Source organism: Dermochelys coriacea, chromosome 11 (genome assembly GCF_009764565.3).
Source record: "Dermochelys coriacea isolate rDerCor1 chromosome 11, rDerCor1.pri.v4, whole genome shotgun sequence".
NCBI classification, from domain to species: Eukaryota; Metazoa; Chordata; order Testudines; family Dermochelyidae; genus Dermochelys; species Dermochelys coriacea.
In genome coordinates this window covers 28,293,499-28,320,954 of record NC_050078.2, presented here as the reverse complement: position 1 = coordinate 28,320,954, position 27,456 = coordinate 28,293,499, and the positions used below count along the sequence as shown (strand labels likewise).

The 27,456-nt window shown below is 38.6% G+C and overlaps 1 protein-coding gene across 1 annotated transcript in view; it reads left to right on the top strand.

Annotated features, from left to right (window-relative positions):
• Positions 1-27,456, top strand: part of NEB (nebulin) — a 200,323-nt gene that overhangs the window by 164,750 nt on the left and 8,117 nt on the right. The window contains exons 136-160 of the mRNA XM_038422666.2: positions 1,930-2,040; positions 2,209-2,313; positions 3,054-3,158; positions 3,552-3,656; positions 4,578-4,688; positions 5,123-5,233; positions 6,312-6,425; positions 6,564-6,668; positions 7,042-7,146; positions 9,938-10,042; positions 10,914-11,006; positions 12,803-12,895; positions 16,598-16,690; positions 17,106-17,198; positions 18,348-18,440; positions 18,992-19,106; positions 20,239-20,330; positions 20,971-21,063; positions 21,521-21,613; positions 22,092-22,184; positions 23,409-23,501; positions 23,774-23,866; positions 24,144-24,236; positions 25,313-25,420; positions 25,727-25,910. Coding sequence (XP_038278594.2) covers positions 1,930-2,040; positions 2,209-2,313; positions 3,054-3,158; positions 3,552-3,656; positions 4,578-4,688; positions 5,123-5,233; positions 6,312-6,425; positions 6,564-6,668; positions 7,042-7,146; positions 9,938-10,042; positions 10,914-11,006; positions 12,803-12,895; positions 16,598-16,690; positions 17,106-17,198; positions 18,348-18,440; positions 18,992-19,106; positions 20,239-20,330; positions 20,971-21,063; positions 21,521-21,613; positions 22,092-22,184; positions 23,409-23,501; positions 23,774-23,866; positions 24,144-24,236; positions 25,313-25,420; positions 25,727-25,910 — 2,599 coding nt within the window. The remainder of the gene's footprint in view (positions 1-1,929; positions 2,041-2,208; positions 2,314-3,053; positions 3,159-3,551; positions 3,657-4,577; positions 4,689-5,122; positions 5,234-6,311; positions 6,426-6,563; positions 6,669-7,041; positions 7,147-9,937; positions 10,043-10,913; positions 11,007-12,802; positions 12,896-16,597; positions 16,691-17,105; positions 17,199-18,347; positions 18,441-18,991; positions 19,107-20,238; positions 20,331-20,970; positions 21,064-21,520; positions 21,614-22,091; positions 22,185-23,408; positions 23,502-23,773; positions 23,867-24,143; positions 24,237-25,312; positions 25,421-25,726; positions 25,911-27,456) is intronic.

The following is a 27,456-nucleotide window of genomic DNA, read 5'->3' as shown; positions in this document are numbered from 1 at the left end:
CCCCTTTTTGTTTTCTCTGTGTGTCTGTTGTAATTATTTTTAATTTGGAGCTATGTTTAGTTTCTCCCTTCTGTGATCTTTTCTTTTCTTGTAAGTTCAGCAAAAGTGAACTACGCTACTTTGACATATGGGCCTGATTTTGATTATTATACCAGTGTGTCTTCATGGACTTAAATGCATTTACACCTGATTTACACCGTTGTGATATCAGAATCAGCCACTAAGTGTTGCTCTTGAATGGCAAAAATGTTGTTGTTCTTTGTTTTCTTTCAGCAAGTATAGAGCTGGCGTAGAGCATGAGACTGTATGGATAAAATATGCTAAAGAATTTAAAACCCAAGAATAAGTGGAATGTGATTTATCTGTGCATTGAAGCATCTTTTGTGTTTACTAATATGGAACTGTATGCTACTATTTCTGTAAATGTGTTTAAAGCATCGGTATCATTCCCAGCCTGATCCGTTCCTTTCATCAGTTATGTCTGTCAGCTCTTCTGTAGATGACTTGTTTCATTTGATTATTTGTATAAATAGCACTTGTGGATTTGTTTTTACTGGAGAATTATTGATGGCTAGTGCTGGAAAGGGCCTCCTGTCCCTTCCTCACCACCACAGTCTCTTACCCTCCCACTGTGGGTGAGAGAAAGGAGGTGTCATTGCCTCACCCCCTTTCCACACCCACCTGTGGATCAGCAAGAGGCAGCACATAGAATATCTCTGGTGGCTGAAGCTCAGTTTGAATGACCACACACCCATAGACTCACACCCACCCATACCTACAATGTGGGCTCTGGTTGTAAAAGCTAGAATGTGACCCTAAACTCTTGAGAGCCAACTAGCTGAAGTTTCAACTTCAGTGGGATCAGAATTTGGTCCTAGTTGCAAGATCTCATGTACGCTTTAAGATCTCTGCTGAAAGTACCTCAGCAACCCCCCCGATGGCAAAATCTTCTTATCAAAATGACTTTCCTGTTCAAAATGTGACCCTAATTGGAGTGCAAGGATCCCTGTCCTGCTTATTTGTAGACATTGTGAACAATGGTCATCCCCTGTAGGTCCACAGGAAATAGTCACCTGCATCTAAACCTAGAGCCAGTGAGAGAGAGCAGATCACCATGGGTGAAACCTTGGTCCCATTAAAGTCAGTGGCAAAATTCCCATTGATTTCAACAGGGCCAGGATTTCACCCTATGTCTGCTGAACTTTCATGGACTTTCACTGATGTTCATGGATATGGTTTAACCTGAACCTCCACCTTAATTCAGAGTGGGTCTACGGATCTTGCTTAGCCTGTTGTGCACCCCAGTTCCTAATGATTAGTTTAAATTTACCTTTTCTGAAGATGTGACCACTCTCTCTTTTTGTATGTATCACCTCTTTTTGGTTAAGATAAATTGTAGTATCTTCATTATTCACCTGAAAATATTTCTGCTGCCTCATTTATGCTACTACCTTTTGAGTATTTAGGTAGTTTTCATATCTCCCTCTTCTCTAAGATGCACATATTAAGCTTCTCTAACCACCCTTTGTACAATTGCCAGTTGGTACCTTTGGGTCGGATTCTGCAGTCATACATGCCTGCACAACTTCCACTGACATAAACGTTGGCCTATCTTATTTAGCTATTTTTTGTCAACTTTAAAAAAAAAGTCTTTTTCAATTTACCAGCCTTATCTGCATGTGAGGAGCTAAAATCTGTGCATTGAATGAAAGATATGAATGGTGTCGTGTAAAAACAGAATGTGCATTTTCTTTCCCATGTCAGGTGATCTCTAAAAGATCTTTTATTCCAATGGATGTCTTAAAATTATTGCATTTTTTGATCCTCTGTTCGCCATCAGACTCTTTGTGAATGTGGGCTTCTTCAATCTCTGGTACAAGACAGGCAAATGTTCAGGAATAATTGAAATGCTTTGTTGTTTTCAATTAGTTGAAGTACAAAGCGAAATTTGACAAGGAGAAGGGTAAGAGGCCGAAGTATGACTTGAAGGAGGCCAAGATCTACAAGACCTTGAAAGATGCTCACAACATCGCTAGTGAGGTATGCCTACTCATTACAATCTTTTGCATTTTCCGGTGCGGGGGGGGGGGGAGTTAAAATTTTGGCTTTGACTAGCAGAGTCCTACTTTGTGTTACTAATACATTATATATTAAAAGCTTGATTTGCAGTCTTCTTTCCTGATTTTGTTTGATATTTCATTCCTGTAGGTTAAATATAAGGCAGATCTAAAGAAACTTCACAAGCCTGTGACAGACATGTCAGAATCGTTGATAATGAACCATGTCCTGAGTACAAGTCAACTCTCCAGTGCTGTAAGCTCATTAACTAACCTCAGATCTATTTGATTTTCCATTCCCATTCTGTATTGACCTCTGCTAACAATTTCTATAACAGCTCCCTCCTTTACTGTTCTGAGGACATCACCTGGTAGTGATCTCTTCCTCTCCTACCTAATGATTATTACCTACCCAACTAGCAACATTAATACATCCAGCCTTTGGACACTGAAATCTATATATGTAGAACGGCTACTATTTTAAAACCTCTAACCATTTTTTAACTGTAATAATTTTTTACATTTTCATCTGATCATATCTCACTAACAAATACCAGGTTTCTTTTCCATTTTCTCCTTTTTTTGCAATTCTTTCCTATTTATTATTATTTGTGACTTTCTTTTTTACTGTTTTGAATGGGATTTTTGTGTTTACTATCACCCTGCTGTAGTATCACAGAATGATGGCTATGTCTAATATAGCACTTCAGAATGATATAAAAGATCAGTCATTATTACATGACATAACCCTATTTCTTTTCTTTTCCTGGTGTAAAATAAAATCTTGGTCCATTTTGAGATTATCAGAAAGGACAAATGTCCATCCCAAATCTTTAGAAATAAATCTATTTGGGGGTTGCTTTCCCCCCACCTCCCTCATGTTGTTGGATTTCGAATTGCTATTTGATGTGCTATTGAAGTGTTTGCATTAGTCGGGCCTAAGAAGTAGACCTGATCAGGTTTTTATTGAGGTGGTACTTGATGCCTTCCCTTCAGTACCAGTACAAGAAGCAATATGAGAAGAGTAAGGGTCACTACCTTGTGGTGCCAGATAACCTTGAACAGCTTCATCTAAAGGAGGCTACAGAACTACAAAGTCAAGTAAGTTGGTCAAGTGTTTCTCATTCATCCATTTACTTTCAATGTCAAACAGTCGCTACAATTACCCCTAGAGGGCTCTCTGATATGGAATGAGCCCTGTGCCAACCTGCTGTACACAGAAGTCAGTTAGAAACATTTTCTCATTTATTCCTATATGAACACTCACTATATATATATTTTTGACACAATAGCAAGTCTGTCCCTTCCATGTCTTTAACCTGAGATGGCAGCGGATAGGAGCCCTGTGCATTTCAGTGAGAGCGCCAGAGACTGCAGTTCATTTTCTAATGGAAGTCTGTTGACTGAACGAAACAGACACCTATAGGTCCATGAGCTGGTATAGCAGCTACTTCTCTGGTAATTTGGAGGGTAACTTGGGTCTCCTGTTGTCAGGTGAAATACAAGGAGAGGTATGAAAAGGAAAAAGGAAAAGCCATGCTGGACTTTGAAACTCCAACATATATCACTGCCAAGGAATCTCAGCACATGCAGAGTGAGGTAAGATGCTTCATCAGCGAACTCAGTAGAGTTAGATTTAGGAAACCTCTGTATAGTGCTGTTTCATTGTTATGTTTTCACAGTGAACTGAAAATGGTTCGGGGTAGACCTTGAGTGGTGATGTGCCCTGTAAACTATAGTTACATTGTAATGTAAGTTCCATTATACCTGCATTACCAATGGAACCATACTTTGTTAATTCAAGGGATTTCAGTGTGTAACTATAAAGGATGTACCTTTGACACTCTGTCTACATCAATAAACTGTAATAAAGTAGCCTATACTTGACCAATAGCTTTAAGTCTATGGGAGAAATAGAGTGTGAGATTACCATTTCACTGAAGGTTTTGCAGCATAATGTATTTCAGGAGTTATCACAGTCTATGGGAAGACTTTTCAAACTGTAAGTGTAAGTGCTAAGAATATCATTTTTATTGGAGACCTATATTTTTCAGCAATTCCGTTTAATTGCTGTTTGTCTCTGATGTCACAGTATTTTTCATTGGCCTGTCATTCTATCCTTTCAAGCAGTAATTTCTTATCAGGTTTAAGTTTTGATCTTGTTTTGTCACGTTGAGAAACTTATATATGTTGAAACACACTTGTATAAGGTGGTCAGTCATGCTGTTTGGGTGCTTCCATGGATTGTTTGAACTTCTTGCCAGACACAGAAAATTAGAAACACTTCTGATATAGGGTCAGCTCCAGCTTCCATTGAAGCCAATGAGAGCTGTTTCATAGACTTCAATGGGAGCAAGGCTATCCCCACAGTTACCTTCCTGGAGATGGTGACACTGTGAAATCAAAGGAGATAATTAGAAGTTGCTCTTTTGTCCTGGTGCATTTATTTTGAAGCAATATGAAAAAAGTAATTAATATTTGCTTTATTTGCTTTTTTTCCCTTCTTCCTACTCATATTAGAAAGAATATAAGAAAGACTATGAAGAGTCCATTAAAGGCAGAAACCTTGCTGGCCTGGAGATTACACCATCTTTCTTACATGTCAAATACGCAACCAAAATAGCAAGCGAGGTAGCTGCTACTCTGCATTTACTTCCTCTATTGAGCCAATTAATTAAACTAATTAACCTCACCAGTATTCCACCAGTATTCACTAATTAACCTCACCTCATTGCTTACCATGTATGTTAAGTATGTTTTCAGATGTCTTTGTACCATGATGTAATTTGTTGCATATGTTAATTCCACTAATTGTTAACCATAGTCCTGTTTGTGTCCCTTTACATCAACATAATTGTTCCTCTGTGTGTGCATCCATAAGAGTTTAGAATGAGTTCTGATCTCTGTCTTTAGAGAGTATATAACTCCCAACAATATTCTTTGTTACTTAAAACAAAACAAAACAAACAAACAAAAAACCCTGTTCGGTCTAATTTTTTCTTTACATCAGAGTAGTGGAACGATAACTATTTCTGCAGTTTCCCCTTCTTTTTTCCTTCCTATAGAAAGAATACAGGAGAGATCTAGAGGAAGGTGTCAAAGGTAAAGGTATGACACTCTTAGAGGAGACTCCAGACATGTTAAGAGCAAAGAATGCAACTCATATCCTAAATGAGGTAAGTCAATTTACTAGCTGGAATAAGGCCTGACTGGAACTAGAACCATTCCACAGCATTAATGCACAAGGTGACATTAACAAAGAATGATAAATATTGCTAGACATGGCCTTTGGGGAAGGGAAGAGTGTTCCAGTGAGCTGCAGAATGGGAGCTAGCACTTGTTGAGCACTATTCATGACTCTGCAACTGACTATGTATGACCTTGTGCAGATCACTTTAAATATACTGCATATCTGTAATAGAGGTATTTCACAGTAATCTTTCTCACAGGAGTAGCTAAGTTAACTCATGTTTCTAAGGGCTTCACCACCACTGGATACAAGGACTTCCAAATGCAAATTATTATTATTATGGTATGTCAATGCAATACTTCAAATTAAATGTACCTGATAACTGGCAAAGGGGATATTTGAATTTGTAATATATTTGTATTGATGCTGTAGCAAATTTGTGCAGTTCAAGTTTATTTTATTACCATAATTTATACTACAACTGATAATGGGCCAAATGTAGCAAAGTTTCTGGTGTAAATTACACTGACTTGCACCAAATAAATCCTTTGAACCACAGGGAAGATTCAGCCTAGTGTTTTTGCTACTGTGCTTCACAAAGTTACCATCGGGGGGAAGCATTAATTCTAGAGGTTCTAAAGCTGCTATTGTACATTTTTCAGACAGCACTAGTGTCTCATTGCCCATCTCCCAGCACAAGTGGCTGTTCACTGCTTCGTACTTCCACCACCTGGTCCCTAGGGGAATTTCTGCCCTAAGACTTTGCTCCAAGGTTTATGATGCCACCGTCAGCAGAACCTTGAAATAAACCTGGCTCATGACATTTGTCCATTTACTGCCATATTTGTGTTGTCTGTTCTGAGCATTTACATAATTTTTATTGAAAATTAAACTGTCATGAGTTAATATATTTGAATTTAATGTTGTGATTTTGTGTGTATAATTGTCATATGCCATTTCTAGATGATAGAGCTATTGTAATGAGACTCTAGTTAAAGTTGCCAGAGCCATCCGATTCCACATATATATATATATATATTTCAAATTATTATCTTCACTCATAGAAAGAGTACAAGAAAGCACTGGAGCTCGAAATCAAAGGAAGAGGTCTGACAGACCTGGCTTTGGAAACACCAGATTATATGAGGGCAAAGAATGCCACTGACATTGCCAGTCAGGTCAGTGTGAATAGCACAGACATAAAACCTGATGACTTTTTAAAAAGAAACCTTATGAAGAGTATTTTCTGAGTAGACGAGAGAAGACAGTGATCATAGATATGATTGAGGGTCCCTAACTTAAATGTTTTCCAACAGATTAAATACAAGCATTTGGCAGAAATGGATAAAGCCAGTTACACCTCTGTTATTGATACTCCAGAGATCATTCATGCTCAGCAGGTCAAGAACCTTTCAAGCCAGGTAATGAGATGTAAAGAGTCATGGTTGTTGTTCATTCTCAGTGAGTCTCTCCCTTACTTGATCATTAACAGAAGCTAATTCAAAAGCAGATTTTGTCTTAAAGTGAATTAAACTAACTGGCTGTAACAAAATTCAGGAGAGAACGCTGGACATATGCTACCAAAGAGCTGTCAGACTAGCATCTCTGACCAACATTAACGTCCGTCAACATTTAAAAAAAAAATCCTGCATAAAGATTATTTTATGTGTCTGTATCGGCCACTGCATTGCTCGCTACTGTTTAAACTTGCATTAATCAGCAATAAATAATGCTATACTGTTTTTTTATTATCTTTAACAGAAAACTATCTTTTTTTAAACATTGATTTAACAGAAAAAATATAAGGAAGATGCAGGAAGGACCATGTCACACTACCTGGCCGTTGTAGACACACCAGAAATGCTGAGAGTCCGTGAGAACCAAAAGAACTTTAGCACTGTATGTACAAGTACTAAGCCATTGTTTATTGTCACACAACAGAGAACGTCCATTTCCCATCTAATTAGTTTGTTCCTGTTTTAAGACCCTTATCCTTATGGCCCTACCAAATTCACAGTCCATTTTGGTCAATTTCACAGTCATAGGATTTTAAAAATTTAAATCGCTGAAATCTTGAAATTTACAATCTAAAATTTCACAGTGTTGTATTTGTAGGGGTCCTGACCCAAAAAGGAGTTGTGAGGGAGGCGGGGGGTAGAAAGGTTATTGGGCGGGGGTTGCGGTACTGCTACCCTTACTTCAGTGCTGGTGCTGGCAGGGCGCTGCCTTCAGAGCTGGGCGCCCAGCCAACAGCCGCCAGTCTCTGGCCGCCCAGCTCTGAAGGCAGTGCAGAAGTAAGGGTGGCAATACTGTGACTCCCCTAAAATAACCTTATTATCCCCCCCCACACAACTCCCTTTTGGGTCAGGACCCCCAATTTGAGACACTGGTCTCCCCCACAGAATCTGTATAGTATAGGGTAAAAGCACAGGCCACAACTATTGCCATAACTTGGGGGGATTGGGCAACGCTATTTGCCTCATCTTCCCGCAACTCTCATGTACCAGGCATTTAAGTGGGTCCAGTGTGGGGTTACAGAGCCCCCACCATATAACCTATGACTCAAGGTAGGCAGTCCTCTGCTTACTTGCAGGATTCAACTTGCTGTTCTCAAGCCCCTCACTTCTTTGTGCTGGGGTCAGAGGGTACCAGAGGAGTGACTTTAGTCTGTGAAGACTTCAGGCATCCTCTTCTCCCCAGTGCACAGAGATCGACCGGATCTCTCTTAGCTCCAGGAACTGGCTCTTTTAATCTTTGTCACTACGCTTCCAGCAAGTGTCTACTATCGTTAAAACTAAATAGCCATGCAGGTTACTAATACTATTTCTCTAAATCATGCTCTGTTTAACACAACTGTGCCTCCATGATGATGTGAGGAAGGTAAAAACAACCTCCCCCACCAGACTTCTGCCAAGTCAGCTCGAGTAGGAAAAGTTCCTTCCTGACCCCCAAACTGGAGGATTGGTTAGACCCACAGCCAGGGCTGTCCTTAGGCATACATGGCTGTGTAGGGAACCTGAAAATTTGTGGCACCTCTGGGTCTTATTGTCCATCCCCCGCCTCTTCCTATCCCTGTTCTGACCCTTCCTGCAGGTTCCCACCATAGCTGGCTGCTGCAGCCTCGTGAGTCTTCCTCCGGAAGTACTTAAAAGTGAAAAGGCCTTCCAGCCTGCTAGACCTGTTAGCACATTGAAACTGTTAAAGAGCCATTCAAGTGGTAACGAAGCATTTGCCAATCCCCAGGTATATACTGTCAGGGTACGTCTTCACGACCACCGTTGAAGTGCTGCTGCGGCAGCACTTTAACGTGGCAGTGTAGACAAGGCCCCTGAATTTACTGACAAAAACAGTTGTGCATTACTGTGATATTTACTCAGAACATGTTAGTCTACAGGACCTTAGTTTAAAATTTGCTTTAAAAATATTTCATTAGTGTGTTGCTGAAGATTATAAAATCACATCTCTAAAACAATCCTTGCATAGATTTTAGATGCACAATCTGAGTATTCATCTTTAGCCTTAAATGCTTGGATCTTCAGACATATAATTTTTTAAATAAATCCTTCAAAAGACCACCCTTATCTAAAATACACATGCAAGCAGGGGCTGCCTCGGGCACAGGGGCCCCATTAATCCTAAGGACGGCCCTGCCCACAGCCTCCTAAAAAACACAGTTCCTATGCTACAAAATACAAGGAAGGAAGGTGGAGCTGCTTAAATGGAGCAAGAGGGTCCCAGAGTGTGTCTACACTGCAGCTGGGAGCAAGTCTTGTGCTAACAGGGCTTGATCTAGTGTGCTAAAAATAGCAGTATGGATGCTGTTCGGGCAGCAGCTTAGGCTCATAAGGCCATCCAACACTCTGGGTCTGAACTTGGATGGCTAGGCGAAGTCTCTGCCAGAGCCATAATGATCACACTACTGTTTTTAGCACAGTAGCTTGAGTCCTGCTAGCCTGAGTCTCTCTACCTGGGCTGGGGCGTTCACTCCCAGCTACAGTGTAGCCATACATCAGTGGTTCTCAACCTAGTTACCATTGTGACCACATATGCAGCTCTCCATGTGTTATGTGGACTGCATCCACAATATATAGCTATACTATCCCTATGACCCTGAGGCTGTCACATGGGCCACAGCTGTGTGCAGATTGGTCCGAGAACCATGACCAAAGAGACATGGGGAAAAATTTAAATTTAAAAGAATGGGGGGGAGCAAAACAATCAACTCCCAGCTGCCTCTGTTTGGCCAATAGAAGGAAGAGAACCCCTCTCCCGAGTAAAATGGATCATCCCTGTGTTTCTCTAGCATTCACACCCTCCTGTTTCTTGGGGCTGTCCACCTCACTTCTGTTATTATTAAGTTTCCCACCTATTGAGCCTGGTGGATGGCATTATTTTTCAATGGTGTGATTTTTTTCCCTAGCTCGCAGTAGTCACCTTTCTAGAATTTTTTTTTTTGATTTTAAGACTCTATTACTATTTTTATTCTGATTAGCTGCAACCTGGGAGAGTATATTTTACATTCATGGATTGTAAAAAATCCCACCACATGTGATGACGTTTAAAAGTCTCCTCAGAATATATCCTTGACAAATCTTTTGTCTTTCTTTGTTAAAGATAGAAGATAAGAGTAAACTGTAACGGTCTAGAGTTGATATCCTAACCACATTTTTCTTTTCCTTTTTTTTAATAGCTTCACTACCAGTGGGATTCAAAGAACAGTAAAGGAAAAGTTATAGTGGTACAAGATACACCAGAAATACTGCGTGTTAAAGAAAACCAAAAGAATTTCAGCTCGGTATATTTATTTTACACATGTTCAATGCTAACTCAAATAGCTCCATTTTAATATTTTAAAAACACTTTTTAGAACTTTTCTTGTATACACTTATGTCCATGTGTAGCCTTACTAACTTCAGTGGGGCTACTTATACTTCAAATCAAACATGTGCGTGAGAATTTGCAGCATCATGTCTTTAGTGTTTCATACTAATTTTACACTTATTATAGTTAGCTGACTTTTACTACCTGTCATATCTGTTGCTGCTTGCCCAAACTTCTCACTCACTTTCTGTTTTGACAGTTAAGCCATCCTATGTGCAGTATTATTAGCGTTCACCCTTATTTTGTCATATGGCCAATGGCCATCTCGTGCTGTAAGCTTGTAATACAACAATCTTGATGTGATGCAAATGTCATCTTTTAACAGTAAATTCTATGTCTGTCCTGATTTGTTTCACATTTCACATGATTTATCTTAAGGAGTTAAGTATTTTGCTTGTGTCATGTTCACATTGGTCACATTGCACCTTTAACAACAGAAGTCTGTACAAACTCTGGAGAGTGATACATTTCAGTCATAAAATAAATGCTGCAAAATGGAATACTATTGTCCATAAAATGTGGTACTGCAAATAAAAATGATCCAAACCCTTTGTTTCCACAAGGGTCACTGCTTGTAGTAGGAGAGACTCTTCAAGGTAGGCAAAGTAAACTTTACTGACCTTATTTTGCATCAGTTACACACAGAGCTCAGAATTGGCTATGAGCCTGTGCCTTTGTATATTAGTTTGGCCCACCCACTTTCAGATGTTTTGTAGTCACTCTCTAGGAGGGACAATATTATGTTTTCTGTGCTTAACTTTGTTGTCTTGTTTCTGAATATTAAGATTTTATATAAAGAAGATATTGGAACAGGAACAGCTATTGAAAAGACACCTGAGATGCAGAGAATTAAACGAACCCAGGACGCAATTAGCACGGTAAAAAACAATGGATTTCTAACACTCTACCTGTGCTAATACAACTCAAATAATTTCCTCTTTCGCACTCGTTTCCTTATCCGGTACTAACAGCAGTTTTGGAATTACTTATGAAATTAAGGGTTATTTTAGAGCCTTTGCCTATTACCATTTGTCAAAAAATAGTTTCCTAACAAGCTTTAAAAAGTTTTATTTTCTTCAGTATTTGTAATAGCTCTTACTAGGAAAATCTTTCTAATGATTAACAATATGCTAATTATAATCCTTTTCTAAAACATGGAAGCACTCATTCTAATTATAATCTCTCCCCAAACATGTAATTTAACACATTTTTATATCAAGTTTACTTTACATAAAAGTTTTAATATTCTAAAGTATGAATAAGGATTTATTTATGCATGTTGGCAAATGCAATTTTAAGTATTTAGCCTACATATAGTTTATGCTTTGAATGCTGATGTCATATTAGGGCAAGGGATACTAAAGCTTGCCTTTTTATTCAAATGTTTGCTTGATGATGGCGGGAGAAATTTGTTCTTGAGGGATGTCTTTTATTTTGCATCTTGTAAAAAAAGGAGATAAAACTAATTTTTTTAAATTGACTCTTGTATGTAGCCTCACCCATGTTGGATAGGATATGTTTCATAAATCCAAAACTTGAACACCTACATTCATATAGAAAGCAAGTAGCAAGGTTACAGGTCTGTTCAGTGTATTTACATTTATGTTAAAAATCAGTTTCAGTCCACAGTATTATGAAACTGAGCTATTAATGGTAGCTTAAACTGTAGCTGAGATTCCCTCTGCTTACAGCGTTACTGTGAAAAGGACGGGAATGCTTTAAAAGCACAGACCTGCTTTTAAACTGGATTGCTGTATTGGTCAAAAGTGCAGAGACATCTTTGGTCCTATTGAAATGAATGGGATCTGCAGGTTCTCAAAATCTTTGGAATATCAGCCTAATTCTGTTTTGGTAATTAAATATGGATTTAGGTGCCTAACTTTAGGCACGTAGGCTAAGATTTTCAAGTGACTAGCAATTTTGACTGCCTTCATTTTTTTGGTGCCTAAGTTATACATCTCAATACCATGCCCTCTTGAAGGTGTCTCAAGTTGGATGCCCAAATCTTGAGCTCAGGCTTGAACATTTTACTTTAAGAAGCTAAGATTGTCTGCCTCTTTACTCTGGGTTCAATTATTGATTGATTGGTTTCTGATGCCATGGCAACTCTGGCTCTTTTAAAGACTTGAGAGCCAAAAGATTCATCATCTGTGCCCTAGAGAAACCCTCTGCTCCTATCTATTCCATTACAATTTATTGAAATCTGGGTCTCAGAAGGAGATGGCTCCCTATGAAGGGAAGATAAGATTTCTTTATGGACAACTGAACTTTATTGAATACACTTGTTTAAAGATGACCACGCTCATCTCATTTATGGCAAAAACAGGTCCCCAGAGGTGAAGGATGCATGTCTGAACCCACTGCATGTCCTAGCCTTTTCTCTAATTTATAGTATAACGCATATAACAATTATTTTCAGCCTCAAGTCTCTTGATTATCATCAGTGAAGCTATAAGTGATTAATATCATACATAATATCTTGTTTATCTTGAAACTATTCAAATACATTTTGAAAATGTATCTGCTGTCCTTCCACAGTGGTATATGTAATGCTTTAAGTTTCAGTAAGTTCTAAATGATCTGGTTCTTTGTTCTATCACGTAATTGGGTACCATATGCATATGTTTAATGAGCTTTAAATATTTTTGTTTTTTGAATGTATGTGACTTTGCAGATTAAATATAAGGAAAGTATTGGAAAAGGAATTCCAATTTCTGATCTTCCAGAAGTGAAACGTGTGAAGGAGACACAGAAGCACATCAGCTCGGTAGTGGCTGATATTTTCTGCACTCATCTGTGTGACCTGCACAGTCATAACACTATGCTTGCATTACTAAATAGTCCTCCTTTCCTTTCTAATAAATGCTGTCATTTCCAACTAGGACTTTCAGGGAGGTATGCCCTTTGCAGAGCTCAAGCTTTAACCTCCTTTAGCATTAATGGCTGTTGCCTGTTGAAAGGAGAATGTATCTCTCAATCTTTATGATAAGCAACAGCAGGGCACTAGAATCCAATTTTCTTCACTACTCAAGCTTGGAGCTTGAGAAACTCAGCCACTTCGCTGATTTAATTCTAAATAGGTGGTTAAGAACAAAAAAAATGGTCACGTAGTTTCTTAAACAATTCTGCAGTGTTGTGAATGGTTGGAGGGAAATCTCACTAAAAGTATCTGGAGCCATATTAATTGTCACAAAATCCAGTTACAGTTCTGAGTAGGTTTCAGAGTAGCAGCCGTGTTAGTCTGTATTCGCAAAAAGAAAAGGAGTACTTGTGGCACCTTAGAGACTAACAAATTTATTTGAGCATAAGCTTTCGTGAGCTACAGCTCACTTCATCGGATGCATTTGGTGGAAAAAACAGAGGGGAGATTGATATACACACACAGAGAACATGAAACAATGGGTTTATCATACACACTGTAAGGAGAGTGATCACTTAAGATAAGCCATCACCAGCAGCGGGGGGGGGGGGGAAGGAGGAAAACCTTTCATGGTGACAAGCAAGGTAGGCGATTTCCAGCAGTTAACAAGAATATCTGAGGAACAGTGGGGGGTGGGGGGGGGGGGGGGAGAAATAACATGGGGAAATAGTTTTACTTTGTGTAATGACTCATCCATTCCCAGTCTCTATTCAAGCCTAAGTTAATTGTATCCAGTTTGCAAATTAATTCCAATTCAGCAGTCTCTCGCTGCAGTCTGGTTTTGAAGCTTTTTTGTTGAAGGATAGCCACTCTTAGGTCTGTAATCAAGTGACCAGAGAGATTGAAGTGTTCTCCAACTGGTTTTTGAATGTTATAATTCTTGACGTCTGATTTGTGTCCATTCATTCTTTTACATAGAGACTGTCCAGTTTGACCAATGTACATAGCAGAGGGGCATTGCTGGCACATGATGGCATATATCACATTGGTAGATGTGCAGGTGAACGAGCCTCTGATAGTGTGGCTGATGTGATTAGGCCCTATGATGGTGTCCCCTGAATAGATATGTGGACAGAGTTGGCAACGGGCTTTGTTGCAAGGATAGGTTCCTGGGTTAGTGGTTCTGTTGTGTGGTGTGTGGTTGCTGGTGAGTATTTGCTTCAGATTGGGGGGCTGTCTGTAAGCAAGGACTGCCTGTCTCCCAAGATCTATGAGAGTGATGGGTCGTCCTTCAGGATAGGTTGTAGATCCTTGATGATGCGTTGGAGAGGTTTTAGTTGGGCGCTGAAGGTGATGGCTAGTGGCGTTCTGTTCTTTTCTTTGTTGGGCCTGTCCTGTAGTAGGTGACTTCTGAGTACTCTTCTGGCTCTGTCAATCTGTTTCTTCACTTCAGCAGATGGGTATTGTAGTTGTAGGAATGCATGATAGAGATCTTGTAGCTGTTTGTCTCTGTCTGAGGGGTTGGAGCAAATGCGGTTATATCGTAGAGCTTGGCTGTAGACAATGGATCGTGTGGTATGATCTGGATGAAAGCTAGAGGCATGTAGGTAGGAATAGCGGTCAGTAGGTTTCCGATATAGGGTGGTGTTTATGTGACCATCGCTTATTAGCACCGTAGTGTCCAGGAAGTGGATCTCTTGTGTGGACTGGTCCAGGCTGAGGTTGATGGTGGGATGGAAATTGTTGAAATCATGGTGGAATTCCTCAAGGGCTTCTTTCCCATGGGTCCAGATGATGAAGATGTCATCAATGTAGCGCAAGTAGAGTAGGGGCATTAGGAGACGAGAGTTGAGGAAGCGTTGTTCTAAGTCAGCCATAAAAATGTTGGCATACTGTGGGGCCATGCGGGTACCCATCGCAGTGCCGCTGATTTGAAGGTATACATTGTCCCCAAATGTGAAATAGTTATCGGTGAGGACAAAGTCACAAAGTTCAGCCACCAGGTTAGCCGTGACAGTATCGGGGATACTGTTCCTGACGGCTTGTAGCCCATCTTTATGTGGAATGTTGGTGTAGAGGGCTTCGACATCCATAGTGGCTAGGATGGTGTTTTTAGGAAGATCACCAATGGACTGTAGTTTCCTCAGGAAGTCAGTGGTGTCTCGAAGATAGCTGGGAGTGCTGGTAACGTAGGGCCTGAGGAGGGAGTCTACATAGCCAGACAATTCTGCTGTCAGGGTGCCAATCTCTGAGATGATGGGACGTCCAGGATTTCCACGTTTATGGATCTTGGGTAGCAGATAGAATACCCCAGGTCAGGGTTCAAGGGGTGTGTCTGTGCAGATTTGTTCTTGTGCTTTTTCAGGGAGTTTCTTGAGCAAATGCTGTAGTTTCTTTTGTTAACTCTCTGGGATCAGAGGGTAATAAACAGCATCTTGGCCTTCTTTGTTAGTCTGTTGTTAAAGAGCTACTGATTTTTAGGTGACATTCCTCTTAACTTCAGTGAGAGCATTGCATGTAGACTCATGAGCAGATGTGGTCCTTTGCTTATTGATACCTCAGTTATTCACTACAAAAGAGTTATCTTGAGTGATGGAAAAGTCCTTATAAGTGAGTATAAGTAACCTTTAAGTAATAACTTTCCCTTTCCTGTCCCCTGTCCCACCATTTCCCTCTGTTCTGCTTTTGATACTAATTGTTTTTTACAGTTCAGTTTTGCAAAATCTGGTTATATTTTCACACTACACTGGTGTTTGCTAACCTTGGATTTACCTCATCTCTTGCTTTGAATGCTTTATTTACCATATATTCTAACCATTTTCTGGTTTTGGTGGCATACTGAAGGCATATAATGCAGTATGTACATCTATTTTAGTGATTTACGAGTTACATCTCGAACATAATCGTAGTTCTGGTTCTTATGATCAGACTTTGGACTGAGGCATTTTATATGCAATTTCCTTTCATGAAAATGCAAGCAATTATTTGGTGAAATAATTACAAATGAAGATGAATCTAACTGTATGAGAGCTGAAATTCAGATGCACTTTCTCATCAGAAAACTAAAACAAACTGGAGGGATTAGTGTATTATTAATAGTTAAGACACAGAGATAGGGTAAATCTTGAAAGGGCACTTCATGTGAAGTGGCGCCACATTGCTAAGTCTCTATACAGTGCTTTCAAAATGTACTACACAAACCTCTGAGAATTTTAGCTATATGTTGACACTATAATATAAAATCTCTCTCTCTCTGAAAATGTTAATTACAGGAAAAGTAGCACATGGGAATTTTCAAAACCAAATCAATGTGTTTTTTTTTAAAGAACTGCAACAGTTTTAGACCCCAAATCAGCTATGTATTTAAGCATGTGTGTAAGTTTAAGTGGGCAATCCCACTGACTTCAGTAAGTTCATGTACTTAAAATTAGATGCCTGTCCAACTACTTTGTTGAACCAGGGCCTTAAAAACACAGAGCTGCAGCCAAAATAAAATGTGCACATATTTACTTGTAACCCAAACAAATTACATATCCAGGTTCGGTTAGTTTCTGTGAAAAGTGAGCAGTCTTCTCATCACCTCTCTGGATGCTTATGTTCTTTCTGCAGGTGTTGTACAAAGAGGACCTTGGGACAGGAATCCCAACACCTATGACTCCAGAGATAGAGAGAGTCAGACGCAATCAAGAACATATTAGCACGGTATTTCTCAAATAAATAAAACAACTCATCCTTTCACAATAACATCCTAACAACCATTCTTTGTTTCTTCAATGATTTAGAAGAAAACTACCAACATGAAATATTTAACTCATCTCCTGCCATTCCCGTTGTGTTTTTAACCTTTTGAGTGATTTACAATTTTATATGCATTAAAAACAAAACAAAAAAATACCTGGAGGTCAGCAGTGAAATTAACATGGCATTTTCCCTCTGCCTGTTTGTTTAAGTTTAACTCACCAGCCTGAGTATTTATGGAATAATCAACCACCATGCACCTGCCTTTAGTATTCACCTCTAGAAGTGTGGAATAGTCAATACTATTACTAAACACTGCTCATCACGTAGCCAGACTTAATAACCTTGCCTGGTTTAAGTACTTTCTTGTACCTCACAGGTGTTGTACAAGGAGGGCTTGGGGACTGGGATCCCAACACCTGTCACTCCAGAGATGGAGAGAGTCAAACGCAATCAAGAGATCGTTAGCTCGGTATTTCCAAAAGAAAACAACAATCCCGTTAACTCCTCCGTTAACTCCTCCTTATTAAATTTCTTCCTTTAACCCTTTACAGCGCTTTGAATCACGGCCCTTTTTTTTTTTTAACTGAACCACTAAACCTGTCACCATCCTAGTACGGCATTTTAATTTTCCATCCCAGTCTAATGTAGTTGTTTTAAATAGTTCCTTCTGTGAAATTTTAACCATATTTACCCTACCACATTTCCTTATATATTTCCCCCACTGAAAAACATGTGATGTTCAGAGTGGATTCCCATCCTCTTCCTCAATAACACAGTAGATGTTTCTAACAGCCTTTGGCATCACCATGTTAGTGCAGTGCAAATGTAAAATAAAACCTAACCTTTCTTTAAAGCAATAGAATGTAGATAGAACATGACATGTCTTTCTTTTGTTGTTGCCATGTTGGATGCTTTTCTTGTATCCTGCAGGTCTTTGTAAACAGACCCGGGGCAGCATTGCTGTTGTTCCAGAGAGGAAGAGAATTACATACATAATGAAGATTTATTATAGTTCTCACAATCATCTAGGATAAATTCTTCTGGTCCTAATACATTCCATTTGAATTGCTATCCACAATTCATGAGTTTTACATCATGATGCTTTTTTATTATTAACTTTTTTGTGTCCCTGTTTATATGGGGGGGAGGTTTGAATTCATTTTATACCAACTCAAACACCATAGTTTTGAAATTCTGTCCTGACTTCAGATTCTTATGCCACTTAGGAGAATACGATGTAGTTACACTTTTTGATACATGTACTTACCACAAGCTACTCTGATCTCATTTAAACTGGTACAAATCTGGAGATATCCATTAAAATCAATGAAATCACTCCAGATTTACAATGAAGTAAATTAAATCAGAATCTGGCCCACTTGTGCCTTCATATTTCCCCATGAGTCTCTTATTGATGGGAACTGTGGGTGCATAGCTGAGGTCACAAATACTGCATAATCATCAATATTAGCTCATTTTCCCTCTAACTTTTCCTAGTTTGGGATCAGGATTGATATATAAAAATTGGATTCTTGATGCTTAACATATACATGATGTTAAGTAGAGATTTGTTGACTTGCTTCTTCTTTTTCTTTGACGCTTCCTTGTTGCCACACAGGTGTTGTACAAGGAGGGCTTGGGGACTGGGACCCCAACACCTGTCACTCCAGAGATGGAGAGAGTCAAACGCAATCAAGAAAACTTTAGCTTGGTATTTTTTTAAAAGAAAATTGCTACCTTTCACTCCATTTCAGATGAACTTTTAAACATTTATAAAAGTTCCACCCTTTTCCTTTCCTGTAATCAACTTATAAAAATAAGACCATCCTCTTTCCAATTTTCAGTGATTATTACTTATTTCTTGTATCCTGTACTTTTGTACTTTTTATGAGTTATGTAATTCTGAGGAACTCCTAACCACCATTTCCACCCCTCTATTTTCCAAACCTGTGTTTAACCTTTAAAAAACTAGAACTATTTTGAATTTTTAATGTAGCACTAGGTTTTTGATTAGCCTCAATCCACCTTTTTCCCACTGTAGTGCACGTAAAAAATAAGATATGGTATTTCTGCAAGTCTAAAGAATTCCATCCGAGTTGATCACAATTCCTGTATAACATTGATCTTAGCTAGCTTATTCATTAACACTTCCTGCTTTTTTGGTGCAGAGTGGATTTGATAGACATAAAAATTGTATTCCTTATGCTCAACACTTACCCTCATCAAGTGGAGTATTATTGACACATCCTTGTTACTCCACAGGTGTTGTACAAAGAGAACCTGGGGACAGGAACTCCAACACCTGTCACACCAGAGATTGAGAGAGTCAAACGCAATCAAGAAAACTTTAGCTCGGTATTTTTCCAAATGAAAAAAAGTTTCCTTTAACTCATTTTTAAATGTTTTAACCTTTACCAAAGTAACTATACTGCTATCCTTTCCCTGTAATCAACTTATACTGATAAAACCATCCTTTCCCCCATCTTTTACGGAAGTTTCCTGGGATTGATACCTTATTCCTATGTTTTATGGTTTAAATAATCTTGAATGTTGTTAGCTATTTTTTTTTCTAATAACAGGCTTTTTAAAAAATAATTACCTCAATCCTTGATTTTTTTCTGGTTTAATGCACATAACAATTAAGACATGTTTGGCCAAAACCTCAGCTGATATAAATCTGTATAATTTCAATGCAACTACACCAACTTAGACTGCTGAGAGCCTGTCTCAGTATTTCTGCAATGGCTTTAGTTAGTTAGTTAGAATTTAGGAGCAGACTGCTTCTTTTCTGTCATGTCAGATGCCTTTTGTCCCATCCTTACCTATCTCTCATGGTGCAAAGACTCTGAGTTGACTCCTTATCTGTGGAAACTGGCATACCTTCATTTGCAGCACTGGTCCTATGGGTCAAAATTGCCAGCATAGTTGCATTTCTTAGAGAGAGAGAAATTTCACATGCAATCAGACAGCAATGTTAAATAAGTATTTCTCCAATACCATTCCCAGATGCGTTCTATTTAATGTAACCCCTGTGCCCTTTTCAGAATAAAACAGCAAGATTCCTTAATCTTAACTCTAGGCACCATTTTATTGATTTTTTTTTAATGACTCCTTCTCATTGCACATGTTATAGAGAATTTAGGGGAGGAACATCAATGTCTCTCTCTCCAGAAACACAGGGTCAAATACAATCAAGAAAATGTTATTTCATTATTTATGAAAAATCCCTTCATTCCTTTTTAAGCAACATTTTAAACTCTAAAATACCCTTTAACCCTAGATATTTCATGTGATCCATAAATAAAAACCCCTCTTTCCATCAAAATTGATCACAATATATTGTGTAGTACGACGCTACAGCTTTTATTTCATTAATTTGTCTTGCTTTTAGTTCAGGATGGCTGTGAAAAAATTGTATCCCTCACACTTATCCCTTTCTGCCAGCACACAGGATATTATTGACTTGCTTTTTTTGGGGGGGGGGGGGCTATTTCCATGTTACCCCACAGGTGTTTACAAAGAGAACCTGGGGACAGGAACCCCAACACCTGTCTCTCCAGAGATTGAGAGAGTCAAACGCAATCAAGAAAACTTTAGCTCGGTATTTTTGAAAAGAAAAAAATTTCCTTTAACTCCATTTAAAATGTACATTTTAATCTTTATAAAGAAAACAAAAACCACACACCATATCCCTTTCATGTAATTAACTTATACCAATAAGACCATCCTCTTTCCATCATTTTACTGCAATTTTACAGTGACTGTTACTTACTTAATCTTCTTCCTAACTTTACTATTTGTATAATCCTCAATAATGTTAATCACTTTACTCCTTGTTTGAACCTCTTTTTTTTTTTTGTCTGCTCTCTTGTTGGATATTTTTAAAAATCTCTATTGTATCTGTCACTCGCCATGCAAGGAACATGGGTCTGAATCTCCAATAGGATAGAGTGAGAGGTAGTCATAAAACTTTCTCATGTAATCAGATTTAGTTTTTGATCCGTGTTTGCCAAGAAAACCATTCTCTGGTGGATTCAATACATATTCCACAATAAGACATTAGAATTATCTGGTCTTGAACCCATACTCCTTGCACAGCCAAAACTTTCATGGCATTCAGCCAGGATTTTTGGGGGAATAGAGAAACAGAATCAAACCAACCAGATTTAACACCTGACATAATGTGGTGCTTTATTAATTGTTGCTTTTCTGATTTTTTTGGATGCTTCGTTACCACACAGGTTTTGTACAAAGAGAACTTGGGGACTGGAACCCCCATACCTGTCACTCCAGAGATTGAGAGGGTCAAACGCAATCAAGAAAACTTTAGCTCGGTATTTCTAATAAGCAAAAAGTTCCCATTAACTCTGTTTCAAGATGAACTTTTTTAACAAATGACACTGACCTCCCGCTATTTTAACCAATTTTTGTTTTGATGTTGTTGCTTTTAAAAACATTTTTAATGCCACATTTCTAATCTTGAGAACTTTTAACCATTTGCCCTTCTTCATGTTTCAATCTTGATTTTCTCTGAAACTTTTACGTTAATTTTTTTTTTACCATCACCCATTTTCATAACAGCCTCAACTATTGCTTTTTTGTGGTCTTGTTAAAACACAATATTTGTTCAAAGAATTCTTTTGTGGTTAAAAAGCAATGTTAGATCTATATTTCCCCAGATGCATTCTCTTACAACATGAAAAGACAGAACATGCCCTAGGCTTCCAACTTGTCAACAAATGGAGTTTTATTTACTGCTGCTTTCTATGGCTGCTTTCTTATGTCTCACAGGTGTTGTACAAAGAAAATGTAGGGAAAGCTACCCCAACACCAGTCACTCCAGAGATGGAAAGAGTCAAACGCAATCAAGAAACCATTAGCTCGGTATTTTTAGCAGGAAAAACACTCTTTTTAAGATCTTAAATGTTTAACATAACACTAGAGGTTTTAACAATTATGCTTTCTAACTTTAAAATGGATGTGAATTCACCTCTTGGCATAAAATTCCTACTTTTTACACTTATAAATAAGCTACAGAGTCTCATCTTTAATCCTTTGGTACTAGGATCTTATTAGAGCAACAATTTAATTGACTTTCTTTTTTCAATAAACAGTTTTTTTTGTTTGTTTAACCCTTCCAGACTCCTTATTCTACTAAGCTATTTTGCTTTCATGAAGTGCTGATTCCTTAATGGAGCCATTCCTGTAGCCAATTAGATCTATCACAAAGCACTTATTGATTTTACTGGAAACAGGAATGGGCCCCAAAAAGTAACCCTTTCTAAATGTGATAATTCAGAAGCTCTTGTTTTTATTGTCATTGCCTTTTTATGATTTTTGGATACTCCTTTGTATCATGTAGGTTTTGTACAAAGAACACGTGGGGAAAGCGACCCCAACACCAGTCACTCCAGAGATGGAAAGAGTCAAACGCAATCAAGAACACATTAGCTCGGTACCTATAAAATAAAGTTTTTCCCCCTTTGCTCCTATTTTTTAATAAAATAACACTAACAAATTTCAGCTTTAAATGTTAGATATGACTCTGTTTGCATAATAATTTCTTTTGTTCCTAAAAATAAACCTAACTTTAGTGTTAACAGTCTGCTCCTGGAATTTTAAGATTGTTTTATAACCTAGCTCTGTGACTGTAGGGCTCTATCCAGACATTAACAGTCTCTTAGGCTGCTGGCCTATACAAGCTCAACAGCACTTCCTCCCTATTGTTCCACGGAATCCAGTTAGGAACTGACCTGGTGACATACTCTAGACGTCTGTGGGAGTTGGAAGTAGTTGACAGTATCTAGGAAACACTGAGAACCACATGGGCTTAAACATTAGGGCGTGATCCAGGTCGCATTAGAATCAGTGGGAGTCTTTCCATTGCCTTAACTGGAATTGCACAACTGTACAACCTGCCCCTTTTAAGGGATGAAGTCTCAGATTTCCATATACAGCCATCAGGGTCCTGGGAATGATGCAGTGAGATCTACAGAACATCTGCCCCTGGAGTTGGTTTTTAATTTGGCTGACTGGTGTCAATCAGCCAGAGAAATAAACATCTCTGGCTGACAGCTTCAAAACAGAGACAGGGAGAAGAATCCTCCCCAAATGGTGATTTAGTGGAGAAAGTAATAAAAAGGGATGTCTTCACTGGAGAAGCCACCAACCACCCACCATGATCCTACCATGGCAGCTGTGGGAAGGTTCAGTCACTGGAGTTTCGTTGGAGTTCAGATTACAACCAGTTCAGGTGCTTGAGAACTGAAGACCCTCTGACCAACTGCCCCTCCTACAGCAATTCCTCCTCCAACTCTCATCTTAAGGTTTGCATAATACATGAAGGCAGTGACGTGGTGCATGGAGTTAGGGACTCAATTTTTCAGGTCTCCTCGAGCAACCTCCTTCTTGACTAGGTCTGCCGAGGGCACAGACAATTTCCCAGAGCTTGTGCATCCTGCAGTACCATAAATATTTGCAGCTGGATAGAGCCCTTCTATTTTAATATGAAAAGTTCATTTTTAATAATCTTTTTTCCAGTTTTTTTTTCATGCTCTTACACATCCTTGTCCCTTTAGATGTTTGGCATTCATGCAGTGCTGTGTACCATAACAAGTCATGATTTTTAAAATTTGATAAGTAATTTGTTTTTTCTGGATACGTCTTTTGTATCCTGTAGGTATTATACAAAGAAAACTTGGGGCGAGCAACCCCAACACCTGTTACTCCAGAGATGGAGAGAGTCAAACGCAATCAAGAAAACATTAGCTCGGTATTGTCTTGAGAAAATAAAAAATGATGTGACAGTGCATTTTTTAAAAATATCTTTCATCTGACTAGTTTTGTATCTCCCCTATATTTTTAAATGTAATTTTAATTGGCTTTTTAAAATTACAAGCATTGATTTTATTAGCTTTTTAAATATTTTTTCCAGATGGATTTTTCCTATTAACACAATAACATCTACTATTACAAAAGTAATAGTTTAAAAAAATTCACTTGTACATTTTTTTTGTTTTTTGGATACTTCTTTGTAACCTGTAGGTTGTGTACAAAGAAAACGTAGGGAAAGCAACGCCGACACCTGTAACTCCAGAGATGGAGAGAGTCAAACGCAATCAAGAAAACATTAGCTTGGTATTGAAAGGAACAACCTTATATTAAAAAAAATAACAAGCCTCAAAAACTTTGTTCTGCTTCTAATTTTACCCCAATTTTCTCAACTTGCCTTTTTTCCTTTTGAAATAATTATTTTACTTTTTGCATAATCAGATAACGTTTTAACTGCTTTACTTCCTGATATCCTTATATCCATGCAGTGATGAGTATGATTAAACAATAACACCATTTACACCATGATTCATCAACAATTGTCTAGTCTTTGACTTCTGGACACTGTTTTTGTGTGCTATAGGTGTTGTACAAAGAGCACATGGGAAAAGGAACTCCGACACCTATCACTCCAGAGATGGAGAGAGCTAAACGCAATCAAGAAAACATTAGCTCGGTATTTGCTAGGACAAATAAATAAGCTACAAAATAACATTTTAACATTATAAATCATTTAGTCCTTTACTCATTCAACTTAAAAACATCTAAATATTAACTTCCTTACCTAGTTTTGAAGTTTTAAAATGATACTAAAATATAATTCTAATTCCTGGAGTTTTCCACTCCTTGTTTTAACTGGCTCTCTATTTTCATCTGATTCCTTGTTTTAAATAATGATTTGACTTCAAATAACAAATTTAACCATCTAAATTTCTGGTAATATCCTCTGTGTTTAAAACACGTATATGGTATGAGATGCATAATGGACATTCTTCAGCATTATGGATATTTACTGTTTTTTGATAGTAGCTTGTATTCTACATAAAATGTAGTCAGGCAGTAACGCCCCCCCCCCATAAGCTGTTACTTATGACTTGTCATGCCCTCTCCTGCAAATGCTTACACATGCAAATAGTTTCATTGAACCTAAATGGCCCTTATCAACACGGTATTTGAGATCCTAATATAGGGAATACTTAAGTGAATAAGGATTAGGCCACAGGTATAATCAAAGACTAGTCTTAGGGATTATGGAGAAAGGCAGGTATTCCCCCTCCCCCCCAATGTAATTGACTATTAGAAGGATAAGATGGGCCTAATTATTTTCTCCACTACTCACTGATAACTTCATGAAGTCAATGAGTTGCAAATCAATAAATGATAACAGAATATGGCCCAAAATACTGTCTAAGGTTCAGCTCTGGCCTTTGTTTACCAAGGCAGCAATTTTTTACATACTCATCTAACAAAATCAGGCTTTCCCCACTACTTTGCCTTTAAGAGACTTTAGAGCTCAGACTAAAAGATCTTTTACTTAGTGAAAAGCAAGTTTGAAGTATGTTCTTATACCGTGCTTTTCAAAAGCCAGTGCTAGCCATGTCTTAATAACTAAACTAGCATGGTGGCCTAGAGGCTCTCTCCAGCATGTCCTCCTTCATTTTGTCTCATCTCGTCACTCCTGTGCAAAGTGTCTCTGAGAATTCAGAGGCAGAAGTACTGACCCACCTTCACTCCCTGTTTCTCATTTGGTAGGTCCTCTATTCAGATAGTTTCAGGAAACAAGTGCAAGGCAAAGCAGCCTATGTATTGGATACCCCCGAAATGAGGCGTGTACGGGAGACCCAGCGACACATCTCTACAGTAAGGCTTCCTTTTTTTTTTAGAAGGCTGGCAAGTAATGTAATCAAAATTTAACTCAGGTCTTGAGCGATCGGCGTTGTCACATCATGGATAATGTGTCTATGGCGACTTTGATTGCCATATTTAAACAGCAAAAGCTGAACTGAGTTTAGAATCCACAAGGGATACATATTTGGAATTTCCCTGTCTCTTGGATTTCAGAACTCAGAGATGTCAATGCACATATCTATTAGCAGGCAAGCAGAAATACCAATAACTACTCTGCAGAGGAATGGACATGTCTTTTGTTTGTTTTTTTAACTGTAGGTGAAATACCATGAAGATTTTGAAAAACACAAAGGTAGCTTCACGCCTGTGGTTACTGATCCCATTACAGAGCGTGTGAAAAAGAACATGCAGGACTTCAGTGATATTCACTACAGAGGCATTCAAAGAAAAGTTGTAGAAATGGAGCGAAAACGAGTGGACCAGGATCAAGAGACAATCACAGGTATTCAGCACTCACACTGCATAGGAGTACTGAGAGCATTTCTTCCGCCCCATGTAAAACTCAAACAGGCCTTGTAAAATGGTCATGAAAATTTACCATCCCAAGCACTTTTCACAGATTCCAAGACCAGAAGGGACCACTGTGCTCATCTAGACTGAACTTCTGTATAACACAGGCCATGGAACATCCCCAAAGTAATTAATCGAAGAGTCTTTGAGGAAAAACATCCAATTTTGATTTAAAAGTTGTCAGTGATGGACACTCCCTGGTAAACTGTTCTAATGGTTAATTACTCTCACCAATAAAAATATACACCTTATGTCCTGTGTTCACTCTAAGCTGTATGGTTGCACGGCAACCCAGGAGTGAATCAAGTGCTGCACACTTAATTAGCAGAGCCGTGCACCATGGTGTGTGTTCAGGTGCCCCTGCCCATGTTGCTCCTGCCTTGAAGCACCTGGCCAGCTGTTCCTGGGACCCTCTGTGGGGGGGAGGGGAAGGGGAAGCGGTGGCGCTTATGTCAGGATGTCCCCCTCCCCATGTACCCCATCTCCACAGAGCCAGGGAGGGGGACAGGGCTCAGGAGCAGGAGTGCTCAGCTGCCATGATCTGAGCCTTCTCGTGTAAGTGCCTTAAAGAGACAGTACACAGTCTCTCATAGACTTGCCCAGCAGCCAGCACAATCTGTGTGTGTGTGTGTCTCACACACACACATACATATACCATCTCTGTGTCTCACACACACACTAGCTCTCTCTCACACATGCACGCTCTTTCACACTCACATCCAACACATTCTTGTGGTGGTGTTGTTGTTGTTACTACTTGGTACTTCCTGCAATGCACATATATTTTCTGTAATTTTATTCTTTCGAAGTGCTGTTACTTTAGTTTTTTGACTAGTCTATGCATTTCATAATTTTATTTCTCTCATGCTTAAATTTAATTCTTTGAGTAGTGAATTTTAAAATGCCTGACTGGAGTAATTATCCCAATGGTAACTTTACCTCCCCCACAAAATGTTTGTACTGGTGGCACACAGCCACACATTATTAGTGCACGTAAAATTCATTCCACCCATGGATAGAAAAAATTAGATAGTCTGGATAGTCTGAATTTGCCTAGCTTTAATTTCCAGCTGTTGCATCATGTTTGATCAGTTTGATTCATTAGTCAGCATTACTTTGAGCTATTTTAATCACCCTTCAACAAATTAAATGTTGCAAAGCTCTCTTCAATGGGCAATATTAGCTACACATTGTGCAATACAGAAACCTACTGTTTGATCCAGGGCTTTCTAAATTTAACATGGGAAGATCATAATTCATATTGATTTTAAAAAATTGTTTTAATTTCTTTCTAAGCATATATGAACATATCCTTGCAGATCCTGGAAATGTGGTTGGAAAATCTGTTACTGTACAATGACATCACTTGACAGAGTAATAAGGAAATGGGCCTTGCACAATTATCTGGTCTGTGTTACAGCCAGATTTGAGAAGCATGGTTTTAAGTTCTCCTCAGACTTCTCTTATGGCCTTCAAAC